General features: G+C 43.8%; 1 protein-coding gene across 1 annotated transcript in view; it reads left to right on the top strand.

Moving 5' to 3' along the window:
* Window positions 1-9711, top strand: part of Tex11 (testis expressed 11) — a 277802-nt gene extending 268091 nt beyond the window's left edge. Inside the window, exons 28-29 of the mRNA XM_059251477.1 lie at window positions 8332-8496; window positions 9290-9711. Of these exons, the coding sequence (XP_059107460.1) occupies window positions 8332-8496; window positions 9290-9445 (321 nt within the window). The 3' untranslated portion in view covers window positions 9446-9711. The remainder of the gene's footprint in view (window positions 1-8331; window positions 8497-9289) is intronic.
* The last annotated feature ends 17445 nt before the right edge of the window (window positions 9712-27156 follow it).

The following is a 27156-nucleotide window of genomic DNA, read 5'->3' as shown; positions in this document are numbered from 1 at the left end:
TGGTGGCAAATGCCTTTAATCCCAGCACTCAGGAGGCATAGCCAGGAGGATCTCTGTGAGTTCGAGGCCAGCCTCATCTACAGATCCAAGATAGGCACCAAAACTATACTGAGAAACCCTGTCTCGAAAAATCAAAAAGAAAGGGAGGAAGGAAGGAAGGAAGGAAGGAAGGAAGGAAGGAAGGAAGGAAGGAAGGAAGAAAGAAAGGAAGAAAAAATCAGATAAAGGGTGGTGAATGCATGCTTTGAATGTTCAAGGTCCTGGTTTTGATTCACAACAATGCAAAAAGTAAAAGAAAGAAGAATAGCTTGGCAGTGCCAAGAAACTCCATCCCTATGTATATACCCAAGAGAAATCAAAACGTGTATACAAATAAAACCTTATACACAAATGCTCAAAGCAGATTCATTCATACAGTAAAAAGGCAAATAACTCAAATATCTTATCAACTGATTAGTAAATATGTGTTGTGGTATTTCCATATAATGGAATATTATTTGACCAAGGAAAGGATTGGCATACTGATACATACTATAGAATGGATGAAACTTAAAACCATTATGTGGGATTAGGAATCTACCAGTTAATAGAGTGCCTGCCTAGTATGCATGAAGCCATGGATCTAGTCCTCAATACCACATAAAACTTGGCATGCTATCACAAGCAAATAATCCTAGCACCTAAGAGATGGAGGCAGGACAATCATGAATTCAAGATCATTCTCAGCTACATAGTGAGTTCAAGGCTAGCTTGAGCAATATAATAAGACCTATTTGTTGAATTATTTTAAGTGAAAGATGTCAGTTCCAAGGAATCACTTACTGTCTGATTTTATTTATGATCAGTGTCTAGGACAAGCCAAGATATGGGGTAGATTAGTGGTTGTCCAGGGTGTTGGGGTGAGTATCATTGATGGGAAATGAGAAGTTAAAGGGCACAGGATTTTCCTTAGGGGGATGAAGGTGCTCTAAAGTGATAATTGTGGTGGCAGAAAACTGTGAGTATTGTAAAACCCATTGAATTGTATGATTTCAGTAGGTAAGGTGTCTGGTGTATCTCGATGAACTGACGTGTGTAAACGAATTTCTAAACAGTCTTATTAAATAAGAAACATAGAGCCAAATACAGGGGTGAAAGCTGTAGAGATCAGAGAAATAGGAATAGCCACCAGCTAACCTTAGCTCACCATGCAGCTGTAGCTTCCCAAGTAAATTACTTTCTTTCTGTCTAACCTGCCCCTTTATTGCCTTGCTCTTCTGCCCTTTCACTGGCTCTTAGCTCAGCCACCTCACTTCCTTGTCACTGCCTGTCTATACAGACCTCCAGGTCTCTATGGTTGGTACTGGGATTAAAGGCATGTGTCATCACGCTTGGCTGTGTCCTTGAACACACAGAGGCTCTGCCTGCCATGTGATTGGATTAAGGGCATATGCTACCACTGCCTGACTTTTGTTTATGGCTGTCTATGTCCTCTCATCTCCAGGCAAACTTTATTTATTAACATACAAATAAAATATCACCATATTTCAGCACAAATAAAATACTACCACATTTCCCCTTTTTTCTAATAAAAATAAAAAATAAAAAAAATTATAACTAATATAGAAAAACTGTATACAGTAAGTACAATAACTATATAATATATACAAGCAATAAATACATCAACAATATCTAGTCCATTTGCATTTGACAAACTCAGAGAAAATATTATCTATCCTACTTTGGTAAGTCCAAACTGTACCTGATTCACTTTCTATCCTAACATATTACTAACAGAGAACTATCTTATAATGTCTCTCAAATTTATACACTTTATACCTCTTTAGTGAGTTTTGATGACTGTTGAGGCAGACAGCTGTCTCTGTCATTCTAGATTTTTGGAAGTTGCTTACACTACATTTCCTGTTTACTTAGGTAATAGTGTATCTTTCTGAGGTCTTTGATGCAGTTGAAGACTATATAGTTATAATTTTCCTTGGTTATGATAAAAGATACATTAAATATGAAACTTTAGACTCACAAATATAGGATAGATGATAAAATATTTTCTTTAGTTTTACAAAATACAAATAGACTAGATATTGTAACTGTAATTCTTGGTTAATAATTGTTTCTTATATGTAATTTTACTATGTTAAAGTTAAACCCTTCCCTTTTGATTAGACAGAAAAGGGGAGGTGCTGTGGGATGTTCTGTATGCTGTGAATGTGTTGCTCTGATTGGTTGATAAATAAAATGCTGATTGGCCATTAGCCAGGCAGGAAGTTTAGGCAGGATAAGTAGACAAGGAGAATTCTGGGAAAGAAAAACAGAACTGAGGAGGAGACACCAGCCCACCATCCAGAGAACAGCATGTAATAGCACACTGGTAAAGCCACAGAAGACATGGCAACATATAGATTAACAGAAATAGACTGAGTTTAAATGTAAGAGATAGTCAGTGGTAGGCCTGAGGTAATGGCCGAGCAGTTTTAATTAATATAAGCTTCTGAGTGATTATTTTATAAGTGGCTGTGGGGTCCGTGGGGCTGGGCAGGACTGGAGAAAACTTCAGCTACAGGCGTGCATAATAGTCACTTTAGGGAATCTGAAAAGCACCTCAGAATGTGGACATTTGTGCTCTAGAAAGCCTATGGTTCAGTTAAAGATGTGTATGGCATGTTAGGGACAGAGAAGGCTGGTTTAAAATATGAGCCCCTGTCAGCCATGCCTGGTGGAGCACATCCAAAATCCTAGCACTTGGGAGGCAGAGGCAGGATGATTAAGAGTTCAAAACCAGCCTCACTACATAGTGAGACCCTGCATGAAACAACAGCAACAAAATAAATTCTCACCAGCCATTGGAACAAATACCTCAGTTTTCTTATTTCACAGATAAGTCTATGTCATTTGTGGAGAATAGCTACAAAAAGGTTATCTTCTTGAGGACTAATGATTCTCTTGGCCAGCAGTAAGCATGAAGATAGCTAATACAAAATTAAATAAAACTCTAGCGTTCTCTGAATCCACAATGCTACCATCCTCCGATTTCCCAACTAGACACATTCCTCATTTCCACTTCTAATCTGTTACCAGGAGCTGCCAATTCTACCTGTAAACATGTCTTAATTCACTTCTTTCCACCTTCCAAAGTTAACATCCTACTTCAAGCTCTTTTCATTTATCTCAGCCACTGTGAGACTCCCCTAACTGGTCTCAGCGGATGCTCTTCTTTCCTTCTATACGGTTTTGCAGCCAGCAAGTAGCATCTTTTAAAATTTCAAGTATGGCTGGGCATTGTGGCTCATGCCTGTAACCCCAGCTGTAGCAGGAGGACTGCTATAAAGTTGAGGCCACTATGCACAACCTCATTATTTCTAGGCCATCCTGGGCTTCAGGTCTTTTAACTGTTCAAGTATGTATGACCTTTCTTCATCGTCTTCAATAGTTTCCCTTTCTCAAGATGGAGAGGCAAGTCTACAAGACTCTGCTAACCTAGTTGTCCTCATCTTCACCCACTTTACCCTCACTCCACATTCATAGACACACTGTACTCCACAGGACGGTTATTATTACTTTCTAGCAAATGTAATTGTCTTTACCCTAGACCTCCTTATGGACCACTGCCTCATTATCAAACTTTCCCATTCTTCCCCCTGCCTCTTTGTGTTGTCGTTTCTCTTACCCCCAACCTTGGACAGTTCCAACATGCTCTACTCTTTTCTCTGCACTCTGTCTTCTGTCCTTTGAATTGACATGCTTTAACTATTGTCTGCTGGTGCCCACAAGGTAGCTCCAAAATTACCTCAGATGCAGCATGCATAAAACAACTAACCAGCCAAGTGTAGTGCTGCATATCTGTAATCGCAGCACTCAGGGCCATGAGTTCAAGTCCAGTCTAGGCTACATAGGAAGGGCCCTGTCTTGAAAACAAAAATAGAGCTGGCCAAAGAGCTCAGTGGGTAAAGGCACTTACTGCTAATCCTGACAAACTTCTTTCAGTCCCCAAGACCCACATGGTGGAAGAGAACCAACTCCTGTAAATCCTCTGACCCCCTGAGTTTAATTCCCCAGCACCAGATAAAACTGTAGTTTCAGCTGGGCCTGGTGGTGCATGTCCATAGTCCCAGCACTCATGAGACTGAGGCAAGAAGATCTCCAGTCTTAGGCTAGTCTGGCTACATAACAAGACCTTGTTGAGAGAGAGAGGGGAGGGGAGAGTGTGGGAAGGAAGACGGAAAAGAGAGGAGAAAGAAAAACCCCTATCATTTCATCATATCACTTCCCTTTTGATGAAATATTGCTAAAATTCCTTCCCAGCAGTAGACATAAAGCAGCATCTACCCTTCCTCCTGAGGTCCCAGTCACAAACCAAGGCACAATTCTTCCAGAGTTCACTCTGGGTAATCAATGAATTTATTGGGCTTCTTTACGGAGCCTAGGTGTGGGATGACTTTCAGGGGTGTGGGCATACCTGCCCCAACCTGAAAAGCTTTACCAAGCAGGGATGAGAGCTTCCCTGTAGCCACATACATGGATCCCCCACCTAGCTCTAATCTTCTCTGGCCTCCATATTCACTACCCCCTGCCCAGGCCACATAAAGCATTGCAGAGCTGTATACAACTACAGGGAACAGCTGTATACTCTGGTGAGAATCTCACGCCTAACTCTGTGCCTCTATGAGAGGCAGTAAATGTTCAACCAGATCAGCTAGGATGATCTTTTGCAAGGGAAACATAGTTGAACCCCCTAAGATAGTGGTTTCTTGGCTCAGAGGAGAGTCACTAAGACACAAAACATTTCAGTGACTTCCCATGAATAGCTTGATAGTCTAAACTCTGGTCTGTAATGCAGAATTGTAGTTGGCATTTTTGCGGGGGCCACCAACCAGCTCCCAAATAAAGACATGGAGACTTATTATTAATTATGAATGCTCAGCCTTGGTTTAGACTTGTCCCACTAGCTCTTTTAACTTAATTTAACTTGTTTCTAGTCATCTACATTTTGCCTCAGGGCTTTTTACCTTTTTTCATTCTGTATGTCCTACTTTCCTGCTTCCTCTGTGTCTGGCTGGCTGGCCCCTGGCATCTCCTTTTTTTTTTTTCTTCCTGAGCCTAAATTCCTCCTCCTACTTACTCTCCCTGTCCAGAAGTCTCACCTATACCTCCTCCCTTGCTATTGGTTGTTCAGCTTTTTATCAGGTGCCTTAGGTAGGCAAGGTAAAATAGCAACACATCTTTACATAATTAAACAAATGCAACACGCCTTTACATAGTTAAATAAATATTCTGCAACATAAACAAATGCAACACATCTTTGCATGGTTAAACAAATCTTCTGCAATACGAAACCCTTTACACTCCAGCCTTTATGGTGTCAGTGAGTGTTCCACATACCCTGTATTAACAGTCACATGTTACAACATATTTTAAATATGCATTGGGGTTTTGCCTGCATCTATGTCTGTATGAGGGTGTCAGATCCCCTGGAACTGGAGTTACAGACAGTTGTGAGCTGCCATGTGGGTGCTGGGAATTGACCTCTGGAAGAGCAGCCAGTGCTCTTAACCACTGCACCATCTCTCCAGCCTCACAACATTTTTTACTATAAAGCTTTCTTAAGTTTTCAATGAATTAATACGTGTTTTAATGCTTCAAGAGAATGACCTCTTGAATGAAGAACTCCAAAAATGAATTTTACTGAAGAATTGTATTAGACTATCTTCACATTTCTCATGCCAGTAGTATTCTGAGGAAATGCTCAGAAATTTGATCCTGCATTTGCGAACTTGTTCCCCTTTCACTCCTTACAGAAATCAGCTGCTTAGGCCAAATGACTTTTAGTAGCCCTTAGAAATACTCGCTGTCATATACAATCCAAGTCTTCATTTATTCTATTCTGCTTCGAATCCCCTTCTCTTTCTTTGTACAGCTATATTTTTATTCTTTATCAAGATTTAATATATTACAAAATGGGGTCCGAAGAGATAGTTCAGTGGTTAAGAGCACTTGACTGCTCTTCCAGAGGTCCCAGCAACCACATGGTGGCTCACAAACATCTGTAATGGGATTAGATTCCTTCTTCTGGTGCACGTGAAGACAGAGCACTCATATATATTAAATACATGAATAAATAAATCTTTAAAGAAATAAGGCAGTGTTGGCACACTCCTTTAATCCCAGCACTCAGAAGGCAGAGGCGGGTGGATCTCTGTGAGTTCGAGGCTAGCCTGTTCTACACAGTGAGTTCCAAGACAGACAGGGCTATACAAAAAAAAAAGTCTTGAAAAACCAGTATATATATATATATATAAACACACACACACATAGTGACATCTATCACAAAATTCACCATTTTAAAATGTATAATTTGGTGAGTTTTAGTATAGTCATAAAATCATGCAACTATCACCATTATCTAATTCTAGAAGATTCCATCAACCTAAAAGGAAACTGTATTCATTAGCAGACACTCCCAATTCCTCCTTCCTCCAGCATCTAGCAACCACTAATTTGCTTTCTTTCACTATGGGCTTTCCTAGTCTAGACATTTCATGTAATCATTGTAGATCTAGATCTTATTCATATCTCTCTTATGATCATGTTTGTTTGATCACTTTTCCAGTCATGTAGTTAAGGTAACCACATCCTTACGATGCACTGGATACTGTGCCAGGCTGTGAATACACCAGGAGAATGACATTTTACATTAAAGACACCCCACCCCCGCTGAGTGAAGGAGTAAGACAGTGTGTTAGGAATGCTTTACAGTTCTGTGAACAAACTTTCAGGGAACAAATGTTTGTGCAAGAAGTTATGAACAATCAAGGTAAACCTCACCGAGGAGGTCACATTTGATTGAGGATTGGGTCATTTCTTCATTCATTAATTCATTCAGCAAACTTGTATTGTGCCTCTGTTGTATGTCATGTTGTACTCGAGGATACAAAATGAAACCAAAAAATCTGTACCACAAAGAATTCAACAGGCTGGAAGAAATAAATATGTAACATTCTTCAAAATGATGTGATATAAATTATATTAGAGAAATGTAAAGCTTGGTATAGGAATGGAGAGAAAGAAACGACTGTAAATTTTGAAAAGTAAATGTTAAGGAGGTTAATATTTCAGGCAAACTAGACTGCCTCTGACCAAGGTCTGCTAGTGCTCTTCTCTGTCACTGTACCTAATGTCCACGTCACTCCAACAAACTCTTAATCGTTACCTTGGGAAGTCATTTTCTCTTGTGATATTAGGGATGAAATTCAGGGCCTCACATGCTTGACAAGCATTCTGTCACTGAGCTGCACTCTCAGATCCATGAAGTCATCTTTATATGTAGATGCCTTGTTTCCCCAAAGCTGCCACACATCCTTTAAGATGAAAGCTTTGTCTTATCCCTTATAACAACCTCATTATCATAGTGCCTTATGCATGGTATTTTTTATAGATCCAATGGAAGGACAGCTGGACATGGTGGTGTGGGTCTGTAATTCCAGCACTTGGCAGGCTGACACGTGACAATCACTGGAACTCAGGAGTTTAAGAGCAGACTAGTCTACATAGCAAGGTCCCCATCTTAAACAAACCAATAATGAATAAAAGCCAAGGCAACATCCTTGCCACTCAAGAAGCACCTCCCCAAGTCTTCTGTCACATCTCTGTCCTCCAGGGCCTGAGACATACTGGGTATGAAGGGCTTCAACATGAACGCTCTCATTGTTCTCCTTCTCCTATACAAGGACAGAGAAAGTCGCTCCTTACACTAATCCTTTTCACTCTTACAAAATACAAGGAAGAGTCGAATCTAATTATGTGATTAGTGGTGTTAAAAACCACTGATAAGGCTGGAGGACTGTCTCAGAAATGCCCTTTGTTCGTAGCTTAGTAGATTATCGCAACACTAACATTAATATTATTTCTTTTGCAAGAATAGAAATTCATTCTGGTCAAGAAAATTAAGAGACTCAATAAAACAGTTTCTTGACCATCTCGGAAAAGGAAATGTAGGGATTGAAGAGATAATTGGCTGAGGACAGCAGCAACAGAAGATCCAAGCAGGACACAGATTGTTCTCGTGCTTCAGAGAGCCCAGGAGCTGGTCTCTTTGATACCTTTTCTTCCAGTAGAAAAGCCTCGTTGCTTCTTTCCATTTTTCTGTCACTTCACGAGACTTCACTGTGGGACAGCCTTCAGCTGCCATACCTTCCAAGTCCTGGCCTGTTCTCCAAGAGCCGTCTTTCCTTAGCGCTAGCTGAACACCCCTTGTTTAGTAATAATAGGACCTGATGCAGTGTTACAGTCAGTAGAGACAAGGACAGCTTTAAAACAGCCACTCTTCTTGGATTTCAGGAGGGCTACCCAGAAGAGGAGATTCTCTGGCTAATGATCAAGTCTTGGAATATTGGAATATTGATGTATAGCAGGAACAAGTATGTGTCTGCACAAAGATGGGCTGGCCTGGCATTGGATTTCCTTGGCCACCTTGGCTCCCTCAAAACAAACTATGAAGCTAAGGTAGGGAGGGAGAATCCTGCAGTGGGTAGCATGACTTTGGGGGGGGGGGTACAGAAGGCAGGACAGGCTCTTGTGAGGACATCTCCTACCTTGCTTGACTGGGTAAAAATCTTCATCTTCGAAGATCTCAGTCCTTTCATAGCAGTTCAGGAGGTAGGAGGCTGTGTAGTAATTTCTTAGAGTGAAACCCAGGAAGGATGGAGAAGAGGAAACGCAGGGATCGTGAAAGGCATCTAATTATGAGGACTGCCAGGAGTGAGCTCTGGAAAGCTCTATCACTGTCAGTGCCAGTGGGGGGGTGGGGGGGGCTGGCCTCTGTGCAAACAGTGGCTGCTCAAACAGGCGTGTCTCCAGGGGTTATTATTCTCAGTTGCAAGCATCTAGACCATTAGCTAACAGGGTAGGTTTGATAAGGAAAAGGCCTTGTTACCAACTAAGAACAAACAATCCTTTCTGTTTTGAGTACGTCCTCCCTCCGTAGAACTGGCTGTTCCTAATTAATCAGACCTACTGCCCTTGGATTCATCTTTCTCAAGAGAGGACTATGGGGGTGGGATTAGCTCAGTGGTAGAGCGCTTGCCTAGCAAGCACAAGGCCCTGGGTTTGGTCCTCAGCGCGCGCGCGCGCGCGCGAGAGAGAGAGAGAGAGAGAGAGAGAGAGAGAGAGAGAGAGAGAGAGAGAGAGAGAGAACTATGTACTCTCCCCAAATAGCAACTCAGACCTCAGACCATGAGGGCCAGACTTCACTTTGTGGCTGGAAAGCTTTCCCACATTATGTTTTTTTTCTTCTCAGGTGAATCTTCTGTATGTCAACCTCATGGAAGCATTAGATAAAAGGTGGGAGTTAAGGTCTGCAGAGATGGCTGAACGGTTAAGCACACTGGCTGCTCCTCCAGAGGACCCAGGTTCAGTTCCCAGCACCCAAACAGCAGCTCACAGCCATGTGTAACTCCAGTCTCAGAGGTACCAGGTATCTGATGGTACTGGATCCATACGTGATCTCTTCTGGTCTCCAAGGGTACCAGGCATGCACATGGTGCATGCACGTAAAATAAAAATAATATTTTAAAGAAGGAGTTCACTTTTCAGTGAAGAGTAATGCCAATTGGAAGAGGGTGTATAAATAAGCAGGCTGGCTCAGAGCATCTTGAAGGTGTATCTTCATGAGCTGTTGAATATTTTAGTTTTTGCCATATGTTTCCTTGAACTTTTTGTTCTCTTAAGCCCTATTTTTATGTTAAATGAAATTTTCTCAAATAAAAGCATTTGACTTTCACCTCAGTGATCAGCTCATTTCTAGGAGGAAAGTGAATGTTCCTAACTGCTGAGGATTATATTGAAACAGCCCATGCTAGAGCAAGATGTGCCATGTGAATAAAATGGAGTGTCCACCCCTTCCCAGAGTGCCCAAACTCCCCAAGATGAAAGATAATACAGAACCATGAACATCATTAGAAGGGCCTAAGTGGTCGCTGGCTCTTGAGTATATCGGAGTCATAAAATCTTTCTTCAGAATCCTTGTGAATTTGTTACTCTATCAAAACCTGTCTTGTGCTACATAGAGCCTGTCAGAGTGGGGGAATGGGAATGAATCATATCCTGTGACTGTTCAAACCCACCCTTCTTTTTGGCTTGTCTAATTGGTAAAAAGCTTTTCCTCATACTGAACAAAAATCTGTTTCCCAGTAATAACTCTGCTATTACCATTCCAGGTGCCCTTTAGATAATCAAAGACAGAAATTGCCCCCACTCACCGCCGCCACCACCCAATCATCCAGCGTTTTCTTCTTCGGGTTCAACATCCTCAGGCCTCTCTGTCATTCCTCCTGTGATCTGGTCCCCTTACCTTCCAAGAGCCAAGTCCCACATTCCAGAGAGGCCTGGCCCATGCAGAGTTGGGTGTGCTCGCTCTGCCTGCACCAACGTTAGTCTGGTGTAGTACCACATCGCTGTCCCTCTCCTGGTTGATTTCTATTCTATTGATAACATTTTCCACCTTTGGTTTTCAAGTATTGCGTATGTAATAAAAGTCATGGGTAAACACAAACACCTGCTGTGCACTCTCCCTCCACCTCCCTATGGATTACAGTGGCCACATTGCCTTACATCTGCTTGCTTGCTTTCCCAGTCCCTTGAGATTATGTCAGACTCTCTGGGGACAGGCAGTCTTCCTCATCAACTTCACAGTGACTCCTCAACTTCCTGTGATCCATGAAACATGTTATGTGTTGACCACTTAGCATTATTGTAAGAACATCACAGATGTGACAAACACTTCTCCTTGAGAGGGAAGCCTGGAGGCCCACTCTGAAATTCTGGAATCCTGTTAGGCAGGTGACATGAGGACGCACCACATGGACATGGGAGGAGCTCCTTTATTGCCCTCTAATTGTGCTGTTTAGAACATGCTTGAGTAAGTTTTGGTCACTTACTTTGCTCCTAGTTCCCAAACCTGGGAGTGATTTCATGATGATAATATTTAAAGTGAATTTTGTAAGATGTGATGTGTTTGGCACTAGACAGATTTCACAGTTTCTTATACATGTTTCAGGGCTTGAGTTTAGTCTTAACTATAAATGCTTGTTATTCATGATATCTTTGCCAGCGTGATTTTCTCACATTCTTAATAGGCTTCTGAACTCTTTACTTCAAACTCTTTGCATGCTGATTTTTTTTTTAAAATGCTCTTTTAAAATTTCTAAACTAAACAATAAAGACCGTGTACAGAGATGCTATGTATATAGGACTACTGTTTAGTCTATTTGCCATTGTGACAGAATATCTAAGAAAGTCAACTTAGAGGGGAAAGATTGATTTTGGCTCATACTTTTGGAGGTTTCAGTATGTGGTCACTTGGCTCTGTTGTCTCTGGACATATGGCTAGAATATCATAGTAAGGAGTACACGGTAGGACAAGAGGAGCCAGAAACAGAACAGCCTCACAGCTGCAAGAGCGCATGTTGTAAAAACTCTCCTACATGCATAACCATGGTACCCACATCAGAATCAGAAAACTAGCAACGATACAATTCTACCATCTATTCCACAGGTCATTCACGTGCCACTGATTGTCCTAATAGTCCTTCATAAATTCCAGATCACAAGTTGTACTTAGTTGTCATGTTTTTTTTTTTAATCTCCTGCAAATGACCTTAACTTTTTTTCTTCAGAGAACAGACTCATAGCTTTGTAGCCTGAACCTCAGATGTTTCCTGCTGATTAGATTCTGTTTGCTCACTTTGGACAGGCAGAACCACAACAGCAGTGTGTTCCCGGTGCAGCCCACCAACAAGCACTCAGTGTCAATTTGCCCTTTACTGACTGAAGTGAAGATGGTCTCTGCCAGGTTTTTCTAGTGTGAGGTTAATTGATAAACATTTTGTGCTTAGTAATTAATAAGTAATTATGAAGTCCTTGGTGGAAGATGATTTGAGACTAAGTAAATATCCTGTTCCTCATTAATGTCCGCACACAGGTTTAGCATCAATTGACGATTCTTACCTGAATCCCTCTGTAAATGGTGACTTGCTAACTGCTGGGTTTTCTGGCTCGTTGTTCCCTTTCCTATTTGGCCTTGGTAAGAAAAGGCCTTTTCTGCTCCTCCACCTCTTACTCCCTCTGGGGCCTTGTCCATGCAGATGCTCTGCTGCCGAGCTCAGCTCCACTTATTGGTTCATTCATACTTTTAAACTCCATCTTAGTATACATTTACTGAGTCTTGTTCAGTGGATAATAATTCACCATTATCATTATTTGTTCTGTGCTCTTTTGGTATGTTCTCATTTTCTGAAAGCATTTCTTTACCTGTGGCACACTGAGATGCTCTAGGCTCATCTCATACCTTTCCTGCTCCAATCTTGGAATCAATGATTTCTTCAAAGAGACCTGGTTCCTTTGGGTGGAGAATGGTAATAGGTCCCAAGATCAAGTTCTTAGTTACATTCATTGTTAACTGAGGTGACACTGTTTCTAGGTCTTCAGAGTGAACAGAGCTAGGAAATAAACATATGGGTATGTGTATACACACACTTAGGCCTATAAATGTTCCCCAACATACACACACACACACACACACACACACACACACACACACACACACACACACATGATTATACTGATGCCTCCGTTTTCAATACAGAACTCAGATTTAGTCTAGCCTTCCCTCCTTCCATATTTGTAACTCTTCCACCATTGTGATGTGCTTCTTTTCTCTGTGTGACCCCAATCTCCAGCCATTCAGCCCTTCTCCTAAGCTGGAGCCCCACCGGCTGCCCCTGACTCCATCCCACTCATCTGCAAGGCTCTCATTCCAGATCCTCCTGCCTCCACATTCCAAGTGCTGAGATAACAAGTGTGCACTGCCACATCCAGTTTACGGGGTACTGGGGATTGAACCCAGGCTTCCATGCATACTAGGAAGCATTCTGCCAGCTGAACTGCATCCCCAGCCCCATCCTCCAGTATCTGTTAAGCTCCAGGAAGACACTGCAATATATTTTCCTTACAACTGTATACTTCAATGACTATCACAGCACCTGGCACTTTCTAGAAATATTGTTGAAAGAATGAATGAAATGTCTATGTTTGCTTTTCCATATATGCTGACATTAATACATTTTCTGCTTGTATGTCCAGCTGTAAATAGAAATCTAACACATGTGCTCTCATTTAATGGTCAAAATAACTCTATCAGATAGGCGATTCCACACCTCTCTCTGCTCTCTTCTCTCCCTCTCTCTTGTTGTTCTGGGGAACATGAAGCTTGGAGAGTTTGAGGAACTTAAAGTGTCTTAGTTTCTTTCCTGTTGTGATAAAGTACCCTGACAAAAGCAAGTTAAGGGAGAAAGGGTTGATTTGGGCTTACAGGTCCAAATGGATACAGTCCGTTGTGGCAAGGAAGACATTGGTAGCAGGCGGGGAGGTGGGGTGGCAGGAGCAAGAGTCTGAAGAGTCACATTGAAGCCGGTCTCAGGAAGCAGAGAATGAAGAAGGGACCGGGCTCTAAAGCACTCACTTCCTCCAGGAAGGTTCTGCCTTCCGGAGTTCCCAAACCTTTCCAAAGAGCATCACCACGTGGGGACCGAGTTCAAAAACCTGAGTCTACAGAGGACATTTCACATCTAAACCACAACAGCTGATCAGTGGCACAGATGTGACTTAAAGTCAGACCTAAGCTGCCCTTAGTGGGATAGTTGTTATCCTAACTACTCTGGAGGCTGAAGTAAGAGGATCACATGGTCAAGGCGAGCCTAGACAATTTAGTAAGAACCTGTCTCAAAAAGCAAAAAGGCCTAGGAGCTATGTCCTTGGTACAGCCCTTGCCTAGCATGCACAAGACCCCAGGTTACATAGGGCCTGTACCCCTGCCCTCAAATTACCTTTATTTCCTCCCAACTCTTCAGTCTGCTGTCTTAAATGTTAAGACAGAACACTTCAGTGTTGTCTGGCCTTGAACTCTCACAAACTATAAGATGCCATACATGGTCACTCTTCAAGCTGCTACTTCACTGATCATTATGGGTATGTAATTAAGTTATGAATAACAAAGAATCCCTCTTGTTGATTGTGTTGTTCTTTCTGATGTCAGGAAGAAAAGTAAAGAATCTTTAAATGTTCCGAAAATAAATCTTACAGTAACTTTTATTTTTGAGTCAGGCTATCCTTCGACTCATCATGCAGCTGAGGATGACCTTGAGTTTCCTGTCTCTGTCCCCCAAGTGCTAGGATTATGATGTGTATCACCATGACCAACACAGCAAATCTGGCCCAAGTCTCTCAATTCTGTATTTAGCCGTGTTAACACCTTTGTGTTCTGCACCCATCAGCAATACACGACATCCATTTATGACTTTCTCCTGGGGGGGGGGTGTCATGTATTTCACTCTCTGAGTTCTCTTCCTTTCCCCTTACAAGTGTCGCGTCTCTGTAGAGGACTCTGCCTTCACCTTTGTGCATGTTTATTTATGTAACGCAGAGTCACCTCCCATTCTAGGGGATAACTGCTGACTATTTCTTCTAACGCCAGACTCCTCTTAGAAGTTGCATCCCTCCAGAACATAATGGCACCTAATCTTGTATGCTTTATCTTGAGCTAACACTTCAAGTTGACTTTTTACTGTTAGGTAGAACCATATGGAGCTGCCATTTTGTAGGTCAAAAGTAGTTGAATTTTGGTTATTCCATATGGTTCGACTTAATGTATGTGTGCTGTGTATTGGAACAGGAACTTCCGAAGTTGTAAGTTCTGTGTGTGTGCTGTTTTCTCGATCCATCCTTCTCTGGCCGCATGAGTGGCCCCCTGAGAACTGCTCTTGTTGTTGTATCTAAGATCATCTACAGGCAATTGATCTTAGGATCAGAGCACTTTTCTCTGTTCCCCTCTGCTTCCATTTGAAAGTTTTCTTTATCTCATAATCAAAGCTCTTGGAAACATGTTTTCCCTGTTATCACAGAGAGCTTTGTCCTTAGCTAAGAGCCCAGTAATCCAGTATTTCAAACCATTGTATTCTCAATTCCATCTCTAAATAGAGCCATCTCCAGCTGAGAATGTAGCTCAGTGGTATACCACTTGACTAGTGTGCAAGGCCGTAAGCTACATCCCTACTACTTCAAAAAGGCAGCAATTTCATCGTCCATGTATTTCCTTCTGTTCCAGAGTAGCAGTGTCCTTTTGTGGGAAAATCAAATAAGCCAGGTATAGTGGCACATGCTTATAATCTCAACAATTAGGAGGAGAAGGAAGGAAGATCTTTAGTTAGGGCCAGCCTGGGCTACATAGTGAGAGACTTGTCTCTAAAACAACAACAAAACCAACTGGTTCTCCCAAGTCCACGAACCATCCCCCAACCCACCCCACCCCCTCCCCACCCCCAGTGCACACACAACCTGAAGAGTCTCGACTTTTGTGAAGCTACTCATCCCTACAGGAGGGCCACTCTTAGAGAAAGAGACGGAAGGAAGTGAAGGTGAGCAGCATTTGTTTGACTTGGTCGTGGTCCCCAGCTCCCTGGAAATGGTGACAGGAGTACACGATGAGTGACAATAGTCGTGTAGCAGCCACATCCCTACAGCCCCTTCCTATTATTAATCAAGAAACCACCAATGATTCGTCATCCATGTGTTCTTTTAGACACTTGTTCATCTGTTCTCCTAGCCAATAAATGATTGTGGTTTAGACCAAGATCCTTCCCTCAGCGAGGTTTATGTTCTGATTGCAGAAAGGGCTGGGCTTGCATTTTATTAGATTAGACATAGAAGAGTTATGTGGAACTATCTAGTCAGGGAAGAACAAGGATTCCAAAGCAGAAGAGTAGGATGCACGGCATGCTTTGGGGAGGATGCTGAAGCAGGCTTTAAAGATAAGATCTGAGCTTGGCATGGTGGGGTATGCCCAGAGTCCCAGCATTCTGGAGGCTAGGCAGAGGATCACAGATCTGTAGCTGTCCTGGGCAACAGAATAAGACAAAAAGAAAGAAAACCAAAAGCCAGAGAAAAAACCCAAAACTAAAGAAAACCAAAAGAAAAGAAAGAAGAGAGCTAGAAGATTTGGATATAAGAAATGAGGGAAAGCTGTTCCCAGAGGAAGAATAGGACAGAGTGAAGGCACAAAGTCTTTCTGGATGAGGCACTGTGAGTGGCCATGTGCACTTGCTGTGTGGAGGATTAAAAGGAGCAGCCTGGGAGGGGAAGGGTTAAAAAAGGAGGGGGAAGGATTCCCACTATCTTTCTAAGGACTTTAAAGGATTATTTTGTGAAGCTCAAGAACAAGTTTATTAGCGTTTCAAAGAAAAACACACCAGAGCAGGCAAGCTGTAAATCTCAGCAGCTGCCCGGAGGAGACTATAAGAGGGAAGAAAAAAAGCCATACCATCTGAGTTATGAGTGTGGCGGTCCCCCACATGGCAGTAGGCAGCCACATGGCATAGAGGTGGGACCATGGTGACTAGTCTCGGTTGTCAACTTGACTGCTTCTGGAACCAACTAAAACACAAGCTGCTGGGACTCCTCTGAGGGGTTTTCTTGATCAGATTATTTGAAGCAGGAAAGCACACTCTAAATGTGGGTGGCACTTTCTGGGGGCAGCCCAGAAAAAAAGGACATGAAAGAAGGAAATGGAACCGGGCAGTGGTGGCGCACGCCTTTAATCCCAGCACTCAGGAGGCAGAGGCAGGCGGATCAAGGCCAGCCTGGGCTACAGGGTGAGTTCCAAGACACCCAGGGCTGTTACACAGAGAAACCTTGTCTTTAAAAACCAACAAGAAAAAAAGAAAGAAAAAAAAAAGAAAGCAAAAGGAAGGAATGGCTTTGGGCCTGTTTCCCCTCACTCTCGCCGTCATGTTTACCGATTCTACTGCTGCGGGCTTCCTTCACTGACACTGGACAAACTTCTTAGGGCTTCCAGCATACACTGAAGAGCAGCAGCTCTCCAGGAATCCTCCAGGACTCCAGTGCCACACTGAGACTGCTGAGACACTCAGCCTAGTGGACAGCTACCGGATTCTTGGCCTCTCCACTGGAGACAGCCATCGGTTCTGTTCCTTTAGAGAAACCTGTCTTACAGATTATGGTACCAGAAAGCGAAGAACCTGATCATGTTGTGTCTTTTTGGTGTTTTGTTGGGTTTTTGTTGTTTTTATTGTTTTGCTTTTAGGAATGTGGAAGATTTGGGACTTTGGACTAAAAAGCTGGTTGAATGCTCTGAGTAGTGCGTACCGGGATTTTCTAATACGAACCTGGAAAATAGTAATGCTGAGAATACACTGGACTGCAGAGGCCTCGCTCAAGATCGAATGTAACAACAACAACAACAAAAATCCTGAATATATACCTATCATAAAATTGTAATATATTAACATTTATATTAAAGAAAAAATAAAACACACCTTGTTTGGAAATATATGTGGAATTTAAAGAATGTTTTAAATGATAGACAAAATTTTGCCTTGGTATTTCATTACTTTTACTATTAATTATCTACTCCCTAATTTGAATATCTTGAGTAGTGACTGAATCATTATTTAATATTGCCAATACCTTCCAAATAAAATACCATTGAATTAAAAAAAAGGGGTTTCAGAGGGAATCTAGGACTTTAAAAGCAACAGGGCTAGAGACCATTTGTTTGCCATTTTGGCAAAAAAAAAAAAAAAAAAAAAAAGCTGGCTGCTTTCTGCCCATGTTCTGGAAACTTTCCTGAAGTCCAATGGAAAGTAATGGACTCATATTTTTGGCAAAGGAAGTGTCAAGGCTGCATAATGTCTTGAATAGTGGCATGACATGCTGGCTAGTTTGATGCCAACTTGACACAAACTAGAGTCATTTTGCAAGAGGGAACCTCAATTGAGAAAATGTCCGCACATAGATTGGCCTGTGGGCAAGCCTGTGGGGCATTTTCTTGGTTAATGACTGATGTGGGAGGGCCCAGCTCCCTGGGGATGGTGTCAGCCCTGGGCTGGTGGTCCTCGGTGCTATAATGAGGCAGAGCAAGCCACAAGGAACAAGGCAGTTAGCAGAGTTCCTCAATGATTTCTGCTTCAGTTCCTTCCTACCTCTAGGATCCTGCCTTGAGTTCTTTCTCCGACTTCCTTCAATAATGGACTGGGATGTGGGAACGTAATCGAAAGAAACCCTTCCTTCTCAAGTTGCTTGTGGCCATGATATTTTATTGTAGCAATAGAAACCATAACTAAGACAGAGATTGGTGCCAGGTCATGGAGTATTGCTGTGACAGACATGACCATGTTTTTCGGTGAGGATTTTAGTGGCAGTTGACCTTTGGGCTGGAAAAAGCATTGAGTGCTCAGAGCTCAGTGGAGTTTGGAAGATAAGAATGTTGGGGAAATGCAGGTGATGGAGGCCTGTTTTATTAAGACTGTTAGGGCCATTCTATATTTTTACTTAGGAATTTGTGATTCTAGTCATGTGGGGCTGAAAAGTCAGCTGTCATTAACAAAAGACCAGAGCCACTAAAGTGGAAGCTTTGCTTTTCTGGAACAATTGAGATCTTCTGGGAAGTGTTTCCTCAGGTCAGCACACAGAAGCTATGGTCCAGAGGCGGCTGAGGCCAAAGCTCCTGCCGGCCTCAGCTGAATTTGTTATTATAAGAGTGTTCCAGCAAGTACTGGTTTTAAAAGTATAAAGGGGCCATAGAGAGCAGCTGAGGCTTGACTTACGATATTCGAGGCAGAGCACTGACTAGTGAAAACCCCGGTGTGGAAGGAGTAATGGAGAGACCAAGGCTTGGCACTGTGGAGCACGTGCGGAATCCCTGGAGAGAAGCCAGGGATGGGCTAGGGAAGGTGCAGCCCATTGCATTCTGGAGATGCCAGTGTCACAGGACAGCAGCAAGCCTGATCCTGCAAGCCAAGCTGTGTGCGCTCTATGTGGAGGGCTGCACAAGCCCTTTGGAGCCCAGAAGATTGGGAATGAACCCCACACTTTGGACACTGGGTTCTTTGCCAGGGTTAGAGTTTGGTTTTACTTTGTTCACAATGTCACTGTGCCCTGGTTCTTCCTTCTTGGAGTAAGAAACTAAGAGACTTTTTTTTTTTTCATTTTACAGGAGCCCACAGTTAAGAGACTATGAAATTTTACAGAGACTTGGAATATTTTAGAGAGACTTTGGATATTTTAGAAAAACTTTCGATACTGTAGAGAAACTTTGAGCTTTAAAAGAAACTTTATGTTTTAAATTTTTACAGACTGGGACTTTTAAAGTTATTTATGTTTTGCATTGTGATATTCATATTAATGTGCCATCTTGGGGATAAATGAGAAAGAAAAGGTCTAGTTGAATAGTGATGTGTCTGTGTGTCAAGTTGACAAGGGGTCAATTATGCTGTCTAGTTTTATGTCAACTTGGCACAAGCTAGAGTCATTTTGGAAGAAGGATCCTAAATTGAGGAAATGCCCACACCAGATTGACTTGTAGGGAAGCCTGTGGTATATTTTCTTGGTTGGTGATTGATGTAGGAAGATCCATCCCTGGGCAGGTGGTACTGGGTGCTATATGAAATCAAGCTGAACAAGCCATGAAGAACAAGCTAGTAAGCCACACTCCACCATGCTTCTACTTCAGTTCCTGTCTCTGGGATTCTTCCTGGAGTTCCTGCCCAGGCTTCCATGGATGATGGAAGCCTATACAAAATAAGCCCTTTCCGGGTTACTTACGGTCATGGTGTTTATCACAGTAACAGACACCCTAATTAAGACACGTAGTTATTGATTTTTCTTATTTGGGTTACAATGTAAAGAGCAAGTGGGGCAGAAAGAAATAAAAAAGGTACATTTGGACAGAAAAAGAGCACTAGGAAGCTTCATGTTACAGCATGTGCTGAGGGAGACTGTAATCCTTACGATTAGTTGCCACTAAGCATTGGAGCAATGGGGAAAGTGCCAGCAGGTCAAGAGCCCCACATAGCTAAGCTTCCAATTTGTGAAAAGAAAAGGGCTAATGAGTTTTCTGCTTCCAGAAAACAGCATACAAACAAAAAGTTACTGCAAATATGATTTATGGGACCAGGGTCCATCCCAAGGTCCACTCCAACTTGACTGTGTCATCTACAGGATACTGGCTTTGGAGGCATGAGAAGTGCAAGAGAGTGGGTCATGTACTCTTCCCCTACGGTTTCAGGGTTTCAGAGAACCACCGAGGGCAGGCAAGGTGTGGCAATGCTGGAGCCTTTGTGAGGAGAGGGCCCTGAGAGGCCGTTCTGTGAAGCTGCAGAGGTGAACTCTGCATTGTAGTGGAGAGGCCATTCTGTGAAGCTGCAGAGGTGAACCCTGCATTGTAGTGGAGACTCCAAGATGCTGGAGGCGCCAGAGCTATGAGACCTCTGCCAGTGAAAGCTGCATACAGGGAGGAGATCCAGCCCAAGGGGAAAATGTATGTTGTAGGAAGCAAACGGGAAGGGTGGAGCCTTCTAAGCCCTTGAAAGCTAAAGTCCCAGACACCAGGTATGGAACTATAGGAATTGGCTTTGCCCTGATGGGTCCCATCATTGTTTTTGTCCAGTATTTCCCCACGATGCCCCAAATCCTTCCTTTCTGAATGGCGATGTATATTCTGTGCCATTGTGTGCTACAAGTATGTAATTTGCTTTTTTAATTTATGGGGAGGGGGGGTTATAAGAAAAGTTTGCCTTGGGTCTCAGAAGAGACTTTGGACTTTTAAATAGTATGATACTGTGAAAGACTCTGGAGACTTTTGAAGATGGACTAAATGCATCTTACATTATGATATGGCTAGGAGGCTATGGGAGCCAAAGAATGGAATGCAGTGTTTGGAATGAGATTCCCCCCACCACCACAGCCACATGTATTTGAATACTTGGTCCCCAGTTGGTAAGGAGTTTGGGGGAAGTTGTACAACCCTTAGGAGGTAGGGCCTTGCTGGAGGAAGTATGTCACTGGGGGCGGATTTTAAGAGCTCATAGCCCACTCTACTTCCGGTTCACTGTCTGTTCCATGGTTGCAGTTGTTCTCTCTCTGCTTCCTGTCCTGGCCACCCGCTGCCTCCCCCACTATTATAGACGCCTCCTCTTTCTTTCTTTGGTTGTTTTGGTCATGGAATTTTATCACAGCAACAGAGAAATAACTAATATGGAGACTTCTGAGAAAGTGAGGAGGCCCAAAGTGTAAGGAAAAAGCATACTTAGGTTCTTGGCAGCATCCAAAAGAAAAAGTGAAAAAACCTTGCACTTTCCTGATTCAGGACCAACTTCACCACGGAAGGAGTTTCAGCTGGGAGTTGGCAGAGTCAGAAATGGCCCCTACACAATGTTAACCTCAGCAACAGTGGGTAAATTGGGGAACGGAGAGTCGGAAGGCAGGAAGGCTAATCTGGAGACCATTGCAGTTACTCGCTGAGCCTTCAATAATGGAACTTATCAGTTAGTAAATAAATATTTGTGTGATTGTTGTCTGATAACTTTCAAGACTCTAGTCTATGCCAGGACAGAGACCACTGAGCATAATAGCCATTATCTTGCTCAGAGCAGCTGTGATCATCTGCGAGCCATCTTGGTTCACGCCTGTTGATGTCTCATCATAGGAGGTGAGGGGAGTCGTTAGATGCACGCCTGAGATCTCAGCCATGCCCTCCTGCAGCTGGATGCAATCTTGCCCCAGCTGCACATGGGCTTGTGGTCTCAGGAAGTAAGAGTATATAGTGTGAAAGATAAATTGAAAGAGGGGAGACTTCACTTACACAACTCTGCTGGGAGGAGGCTTTTTCACGGCATGGCTGTTTTAAGGTCACTCATGCTCTTAAGTAACCCCTCACCCAGGCCTCTGTAAGTAAGTCAAAGAAACTCATTAGTTCCCCAAATTGGACTTTGGTTTGTGATTGGTGCCTTATGTAGGGTAAGTGGGCATGCGTTCATAGTTCCTTAGAAAAAGCTCTCCAAACCCTTGGTACCTAAGACAGACATGACAGAACCAGAAGGAAGCTCGCAAGGGCTGACTGCAGGGCCCCTGGAGCAGGTGCTGAGGCATACAACAGGCTGATCCACCAAAGAGTAGCGAGTCCACAGGGGCATCCTCCTAGGCTCCCTTTCCCATGGAGGATGGGGAGAGTGCGCTTCCTTGCTGTGGAGGTAATTGCATGCCTGCTGCAATGGATGACAGGATATACAACCAAGGACAAGCTGAGAAGGGAGCATCCTTTGGTGGGAACTGTATGGTGAGCATCTTCTCTATTTAGTACAGGTGTCATGCCAACTTAACATGGCATGGCAACTTGATGAATGGTATGTCCCCCCAACCACTGATGAACTAGAGAACACACCCCAATCCCTGAAAGGAGCTGTGTGTCGGTTGTGTGGCTTGGGTGATAAGACATGCATCTGAGGTGCAGCTATCACCAGAGAAAAGCCTTGCCCACATAGGGAGGAACTGCAACAAGAAGACATGCCAGCCTCCACATTAGCCTCCGATTTGTAAAATGGGGAAAGGGAAGGAAGAGATGCAGGTGTTGCCTTGCTCTGTTTTTTATTGCTTGCTTGCTTGCTTGAGTCAGGGTCTCATGTGAACCAGGCTGGCCCTATGTAGCTAAGGATGGCCTTGAACGTCTGACCCTCATGTCTTCACATCCCTGGTACTGGATTTATAGAGCCTAGTGTGTGGTCTGGGGGGTCAAACCCAGGGCTTTGTGCATACTCGTTGAAGCTGCACTCGGCCCCAGCCTTGGCTGTCTCTTAAAGCTGTCAGGGCGCAAGGAGAGGAGAGTGTAAGTTATATCTGTGCTCGAGAGCCCTTCTTGGGCTCTAAACCTTGGAAACCATGGGAAGAATTGCATAGCATGAAGGATGAAAGTGGGGTGGACATTATACAAGATAGTCCTTGGGTCCAACATTTATTACAGAGGAAGGAAAATCCATGACTCAGCATACAGACTGGAGCCTTAAAAATGGCCCAGTGCAAGAAACTATGATAATCCGGTAATACTCAGCTCTGAGGCTACCTGGGTTAGGAGAAATTCTTTTTTAAAGGAATGAAAGAGCCTCTCACAGTCTGGCTTATGAGGCTGTCAGACATGACATAGGATCAGTCTGAGTCCTTTGAAAGTACATATAACTATCCATCCAAACCTGCATAACCTGAGGTAATACGAGGGAAATCAGTCACTGATCGACAGGCTCATGTGGGCCATTAGGGACACTTGGTTCTCACAAGCTGAGGTCCCTGTGAATATCAGTGACTGGAAGACAAGAGAGGAGTCAGGAGTTACTGAGGGAATTGGGCATGCCCAAGGTGATGTCCAATGCCCAGTTCACTAGGCCAGATAAGACTTTGTTCACCAGAGAGTTAAGAATTCAATTCAAAGCTGGGAGGTGGTGGCACACGCCTTTAATGCCAGCACTTGGGAGGTAGAGGCAGGCATCTCTGTGAGTTCAAGGCCAGTCTGGTCTACAGAGCGAGTTTCAGGACAGCCAAGGCTACAAAGAGAGACCTTGTATCGAAAACCAAATCAACAATAAAAGAAGAATTTAACGTAACATGGATTTGGGCACTAGTCAGGAACTTCCGTGGCTTTGCTGAGCCCCTTGGTACGGTAAGATTTTGTGAGGTAGGAGAGGCTTTGGCCCATCTGAGTGACTTATACCGACATATAAATTGGCCTGTAAAGTGGTAAAACAATCCAGAGATGACAGAGGAGGACAGAGCAGAGAAAGGTGTCTGTTGGGGTTATTTGAAGGCAAGTCTAGCAAGATTTGTGTCAAGCTAGCCTTCCCAAGGGGATCAGGGGAATGACAGCCAAATGCTGTGCTAGTGAGCTTCTAGAAGACTACAGTTCATAGAAGGCATAAATGATTAAAAAAAAAAAGATACAGGTGAAGATGGTATGTCCCAGGGGTGGGCAGTTATCCCCCCAGAGTAAGCTGTGTACATTTCTCTCCTCCTGCTAGGGCAGACTCACCCAGCCAGGGTCCCTCTCAGCAGCCACAAGCACAGTACTAACTCAGAGCCCACCAGACCCAAGGGGGAGGCAGCCAAAGCAGTGAGCAAGCCAGGAGAGATTACAGCACAGCTTCACTCCCTCTTGACCTTGGACTAGGCCAAGCACCTTGAGTCAGTCCTACCAAGCCCATTTGGGCTGGGGAGATGCATGGGTGCCCACGGCAGCACCACAGGATGAGGTAGCAGCATGGCTTCAGTACAGTGATTGTCGGTTATAGATACGGATTATGGACTGTAACAACTGTAAATATGAACATTGTAGATGCTAGAAGTAGTACCACCCATCCAGGCCACTGCGCTCAACTTTGCTCTTTTGATGAAAACTATTGATAGAAGGGATGAGATCGTTCCTTGTTTTATTGAACTTCTTGAGTACCTACCCGTTTAGGTGCTGACTCCTAGAACAACTGACACTTGCTTAGTGGCAAGAACAGCAGTGGGCCTTCCGAGATCCTGCCTAGTCTCTATAAAAAGATTCCGTCATATAGATGGTATAGTGCTAAACTCTGGCTATTCTCAAGATGTAAAGATCGCCCGAGAGACGAGGCACAGAAATGAGCAGGCATGGGAAATCAGCTGACACCAAGTGGAACGGCTAGGCCCACATGGGGTTCTGGGGAGCTTTGTGTCTGGGTGAGACCCAGATTACACACCCGGTGACTGAGAAAACACCACAATAGTCTGTACCTGTCAGTGTTAAAACAGTTGTTAAAGAATGAACAGAAGCATTCTGCGTTGGGGGAGGGGTGGTGTTCCCAGAAGCCATAAGGTTAATTGAAAAATCTCAGTGCTAGGGGTGGGCTACCACCTGACTCGCTGGCCGGGGAAGCCCCGGAATCCCTCCAAATGGTAAATGCTATTGCTGTTGGTTGTATGCCACAATTTGATGGTAAGTACCCCTCCCCCATTGCCAAAGACATTTCATACTTTGGTTGCAGGACATGAAGAAATGAAGCTGGGACCGAGTTGGAAGTTCCCTCCCAGTGGGCTAGCTTTCAGAGTGGTGGAAGGTGCATTATGCAGGCTTCTGGGAGAGAACTGTCATCAATACTCCAGACTGCTAATCCAGTATGCTACGTTGTCGACACTGTAGGCAAAATGTACAGTAGTGGCAGCATTATGGGTGCAAGCAGCAACTTCCCAATGGCCTTCTCCATAGGAGGGGAATTCATATCTGGTACTGTGAGCCAGACCCAAACCTGTGGCCTCGGAGGTCATAGTGGGAAAGTAACTGTTATTGTTAAATAAATATAGTGTTCCTGCCCATTGCCTTCTAAATATATTTATGCACATAGACTGTTGCAGCTATCAGCTTAGATCAGGAAGGGCTTATTTTTGCTGTGAATAGTAGCTACTATGGACATAACTGGTCAAGCTACTCAAGAGTAAGTGACTGTTGCTGTAGCACAGTGGCCCAGCGCTCAGCCAAATGGAAGAAAATAGTCATCTCTATCCTCCCCTCCAAGGCTCATGGGACATGTAAGAGGTGGGGCAGAAAGACTCAAAGACACAGAAGGGGTAGAGAGTTACAGAATGATGTCCTCGGAGCAGAACAGCCATTACCCCACCTTTATCAGAGCAGCTGACTCATTGCAAGAGACCTTCCAGATTGGACTTGTTGACATTCCCTCTAAAAAGGGCAGTGGGGAGGGCCATCAGAACCTCACCTAAGATTCTAGCCACTCCTTCCATTTCTCTCAAAGCTGTATGTAAGCCCCATGGTCTCTGGAGGCAATAATGATACAGTGTAAATCGATTCCATCTGTGCTCCTATGGAGACGCCATTTGTCTGAGGTGAGGCTTTTGGTGATGTGCTGCTTTGGGGTCACTCACACTCTGTGCCTAACCCCTCAGCCATGCTCTATAAGAAATCTCCCCGGGAAGACAACCAAAGAGCCCTCCACTAGCTACAGGACACCCACCGGGAGCAGGACTCACACCTGGTTAGTATGATCCAAGATGGCTACCCTGTCACCTCTGCTGCTTCAGTACCCCTATTCAGGCTAAGGACCCCCTCATCTCTCCAAAAGCAGGTATCTAGGGTTTTTTTTTTCAACCTTCATTCCTAAATTTTCCTAGCATAACTTCTTTATAAAATTCAAATAATCTATTCTAACCCAGAGCTAATTTTTCCTATCTGTTCTGGAATCTGACCCCTCTGACCAGCCAATAGAAACAATTTCCCCTGGTCTCAGCCCCAGGATCATTTGTTCCCTTGTTCCTTAGAAGAAAGCCCCTAGCCTAGCAATAAGTAAGTCGTGTTTGGTTGTGTGCTAACTGCTTCAACAGCAGTTCTTACACCGTTATCTCAACTGTTTCATTGGTTTTAAGTGCAAGATCACAAAAACATGAACTTTTTGTCAAGGATTTAGCAAAGTCACACCCTTGAGAATTCTACTGAATCATTTTCAGTAAGTATTAGAGCTGGGAGAGCCTTGAGATCATCTGCCCAAATACCTTATAGTTTCAAGTAAACTGAGGCCCAGAAAGGGAAATTAGCTAGCACCTGTAATATACAGGGCAGACGTTAGCTGCTACAGGGTATGGAAAGATGCACCAGACCCACTCCTGGCCTTCTAGAAGCATTCTGTCTAGTTTGAGAGGTACATATGGACAAACATCTAACATGCAAAGGAGAGTCAGTCGGTGGAAACCGCTAGAAGGTGCAAGGCGGGGTTCTTGAGAGGTCAGTGACATTAGCATGGATGGTGACATTTCAGCTGAAGTTCAAGACTTTGAACAGAAGAGATGTGGACTACAAAGACTTCAGACAGGGGCCTTGCTCCTAGGTCAAAAAGTACGGAGTACACTTTCAAGAGCTATGGGGCCGGAAGACTGCAAGGGCAGACCGCAGCCAGCGTACTGATGGGTGCTCAGCAAAACCTGTCCCCTCCGCCATCTCACATCTCCTTCCCCGCTGGCTTGTTCCCGCAGATATTAAAGGTCTCAAGCTGAGTATCACCTCCAGAGATGCTGTCCCCGTGCACCTTTTCTAAGCAAATTCCGCATCCTGTATATTTCCTTCCCCCCCTTCACCCTGATGTAAAAGTGTGTTGTTTCCTTGTTCCCGTCTAGACCCCAGGCTCCTTCAGACTAGGACTGTTCTTCTTGTGTCCTTGTCTTTCCAGCCTGTCAGAAAGTGCTCTGTAAGCAGCAGCTCGGGACATACATGGTGGAGCAGGGATGATGGCAACAAAGAAC

The sequence above is a fragment of the Peromyscus eremicus genome, chromosome X (genome assembly GCF_949786415.1).
Source record: "Peromyscus eremicus chromosome X, PerEre_H2_v1, whole genome shotgun sequence".
NCBI classification, from domain to species: Eukaryota; Metazoa; Chordata; class Mammalia; order Rodentia; family Cricetidae; genus Peromyscus; species Peromyscus eremicus.
This window is presented reverse-complemented; position numbering and strand designations above follow the sequence as displayed.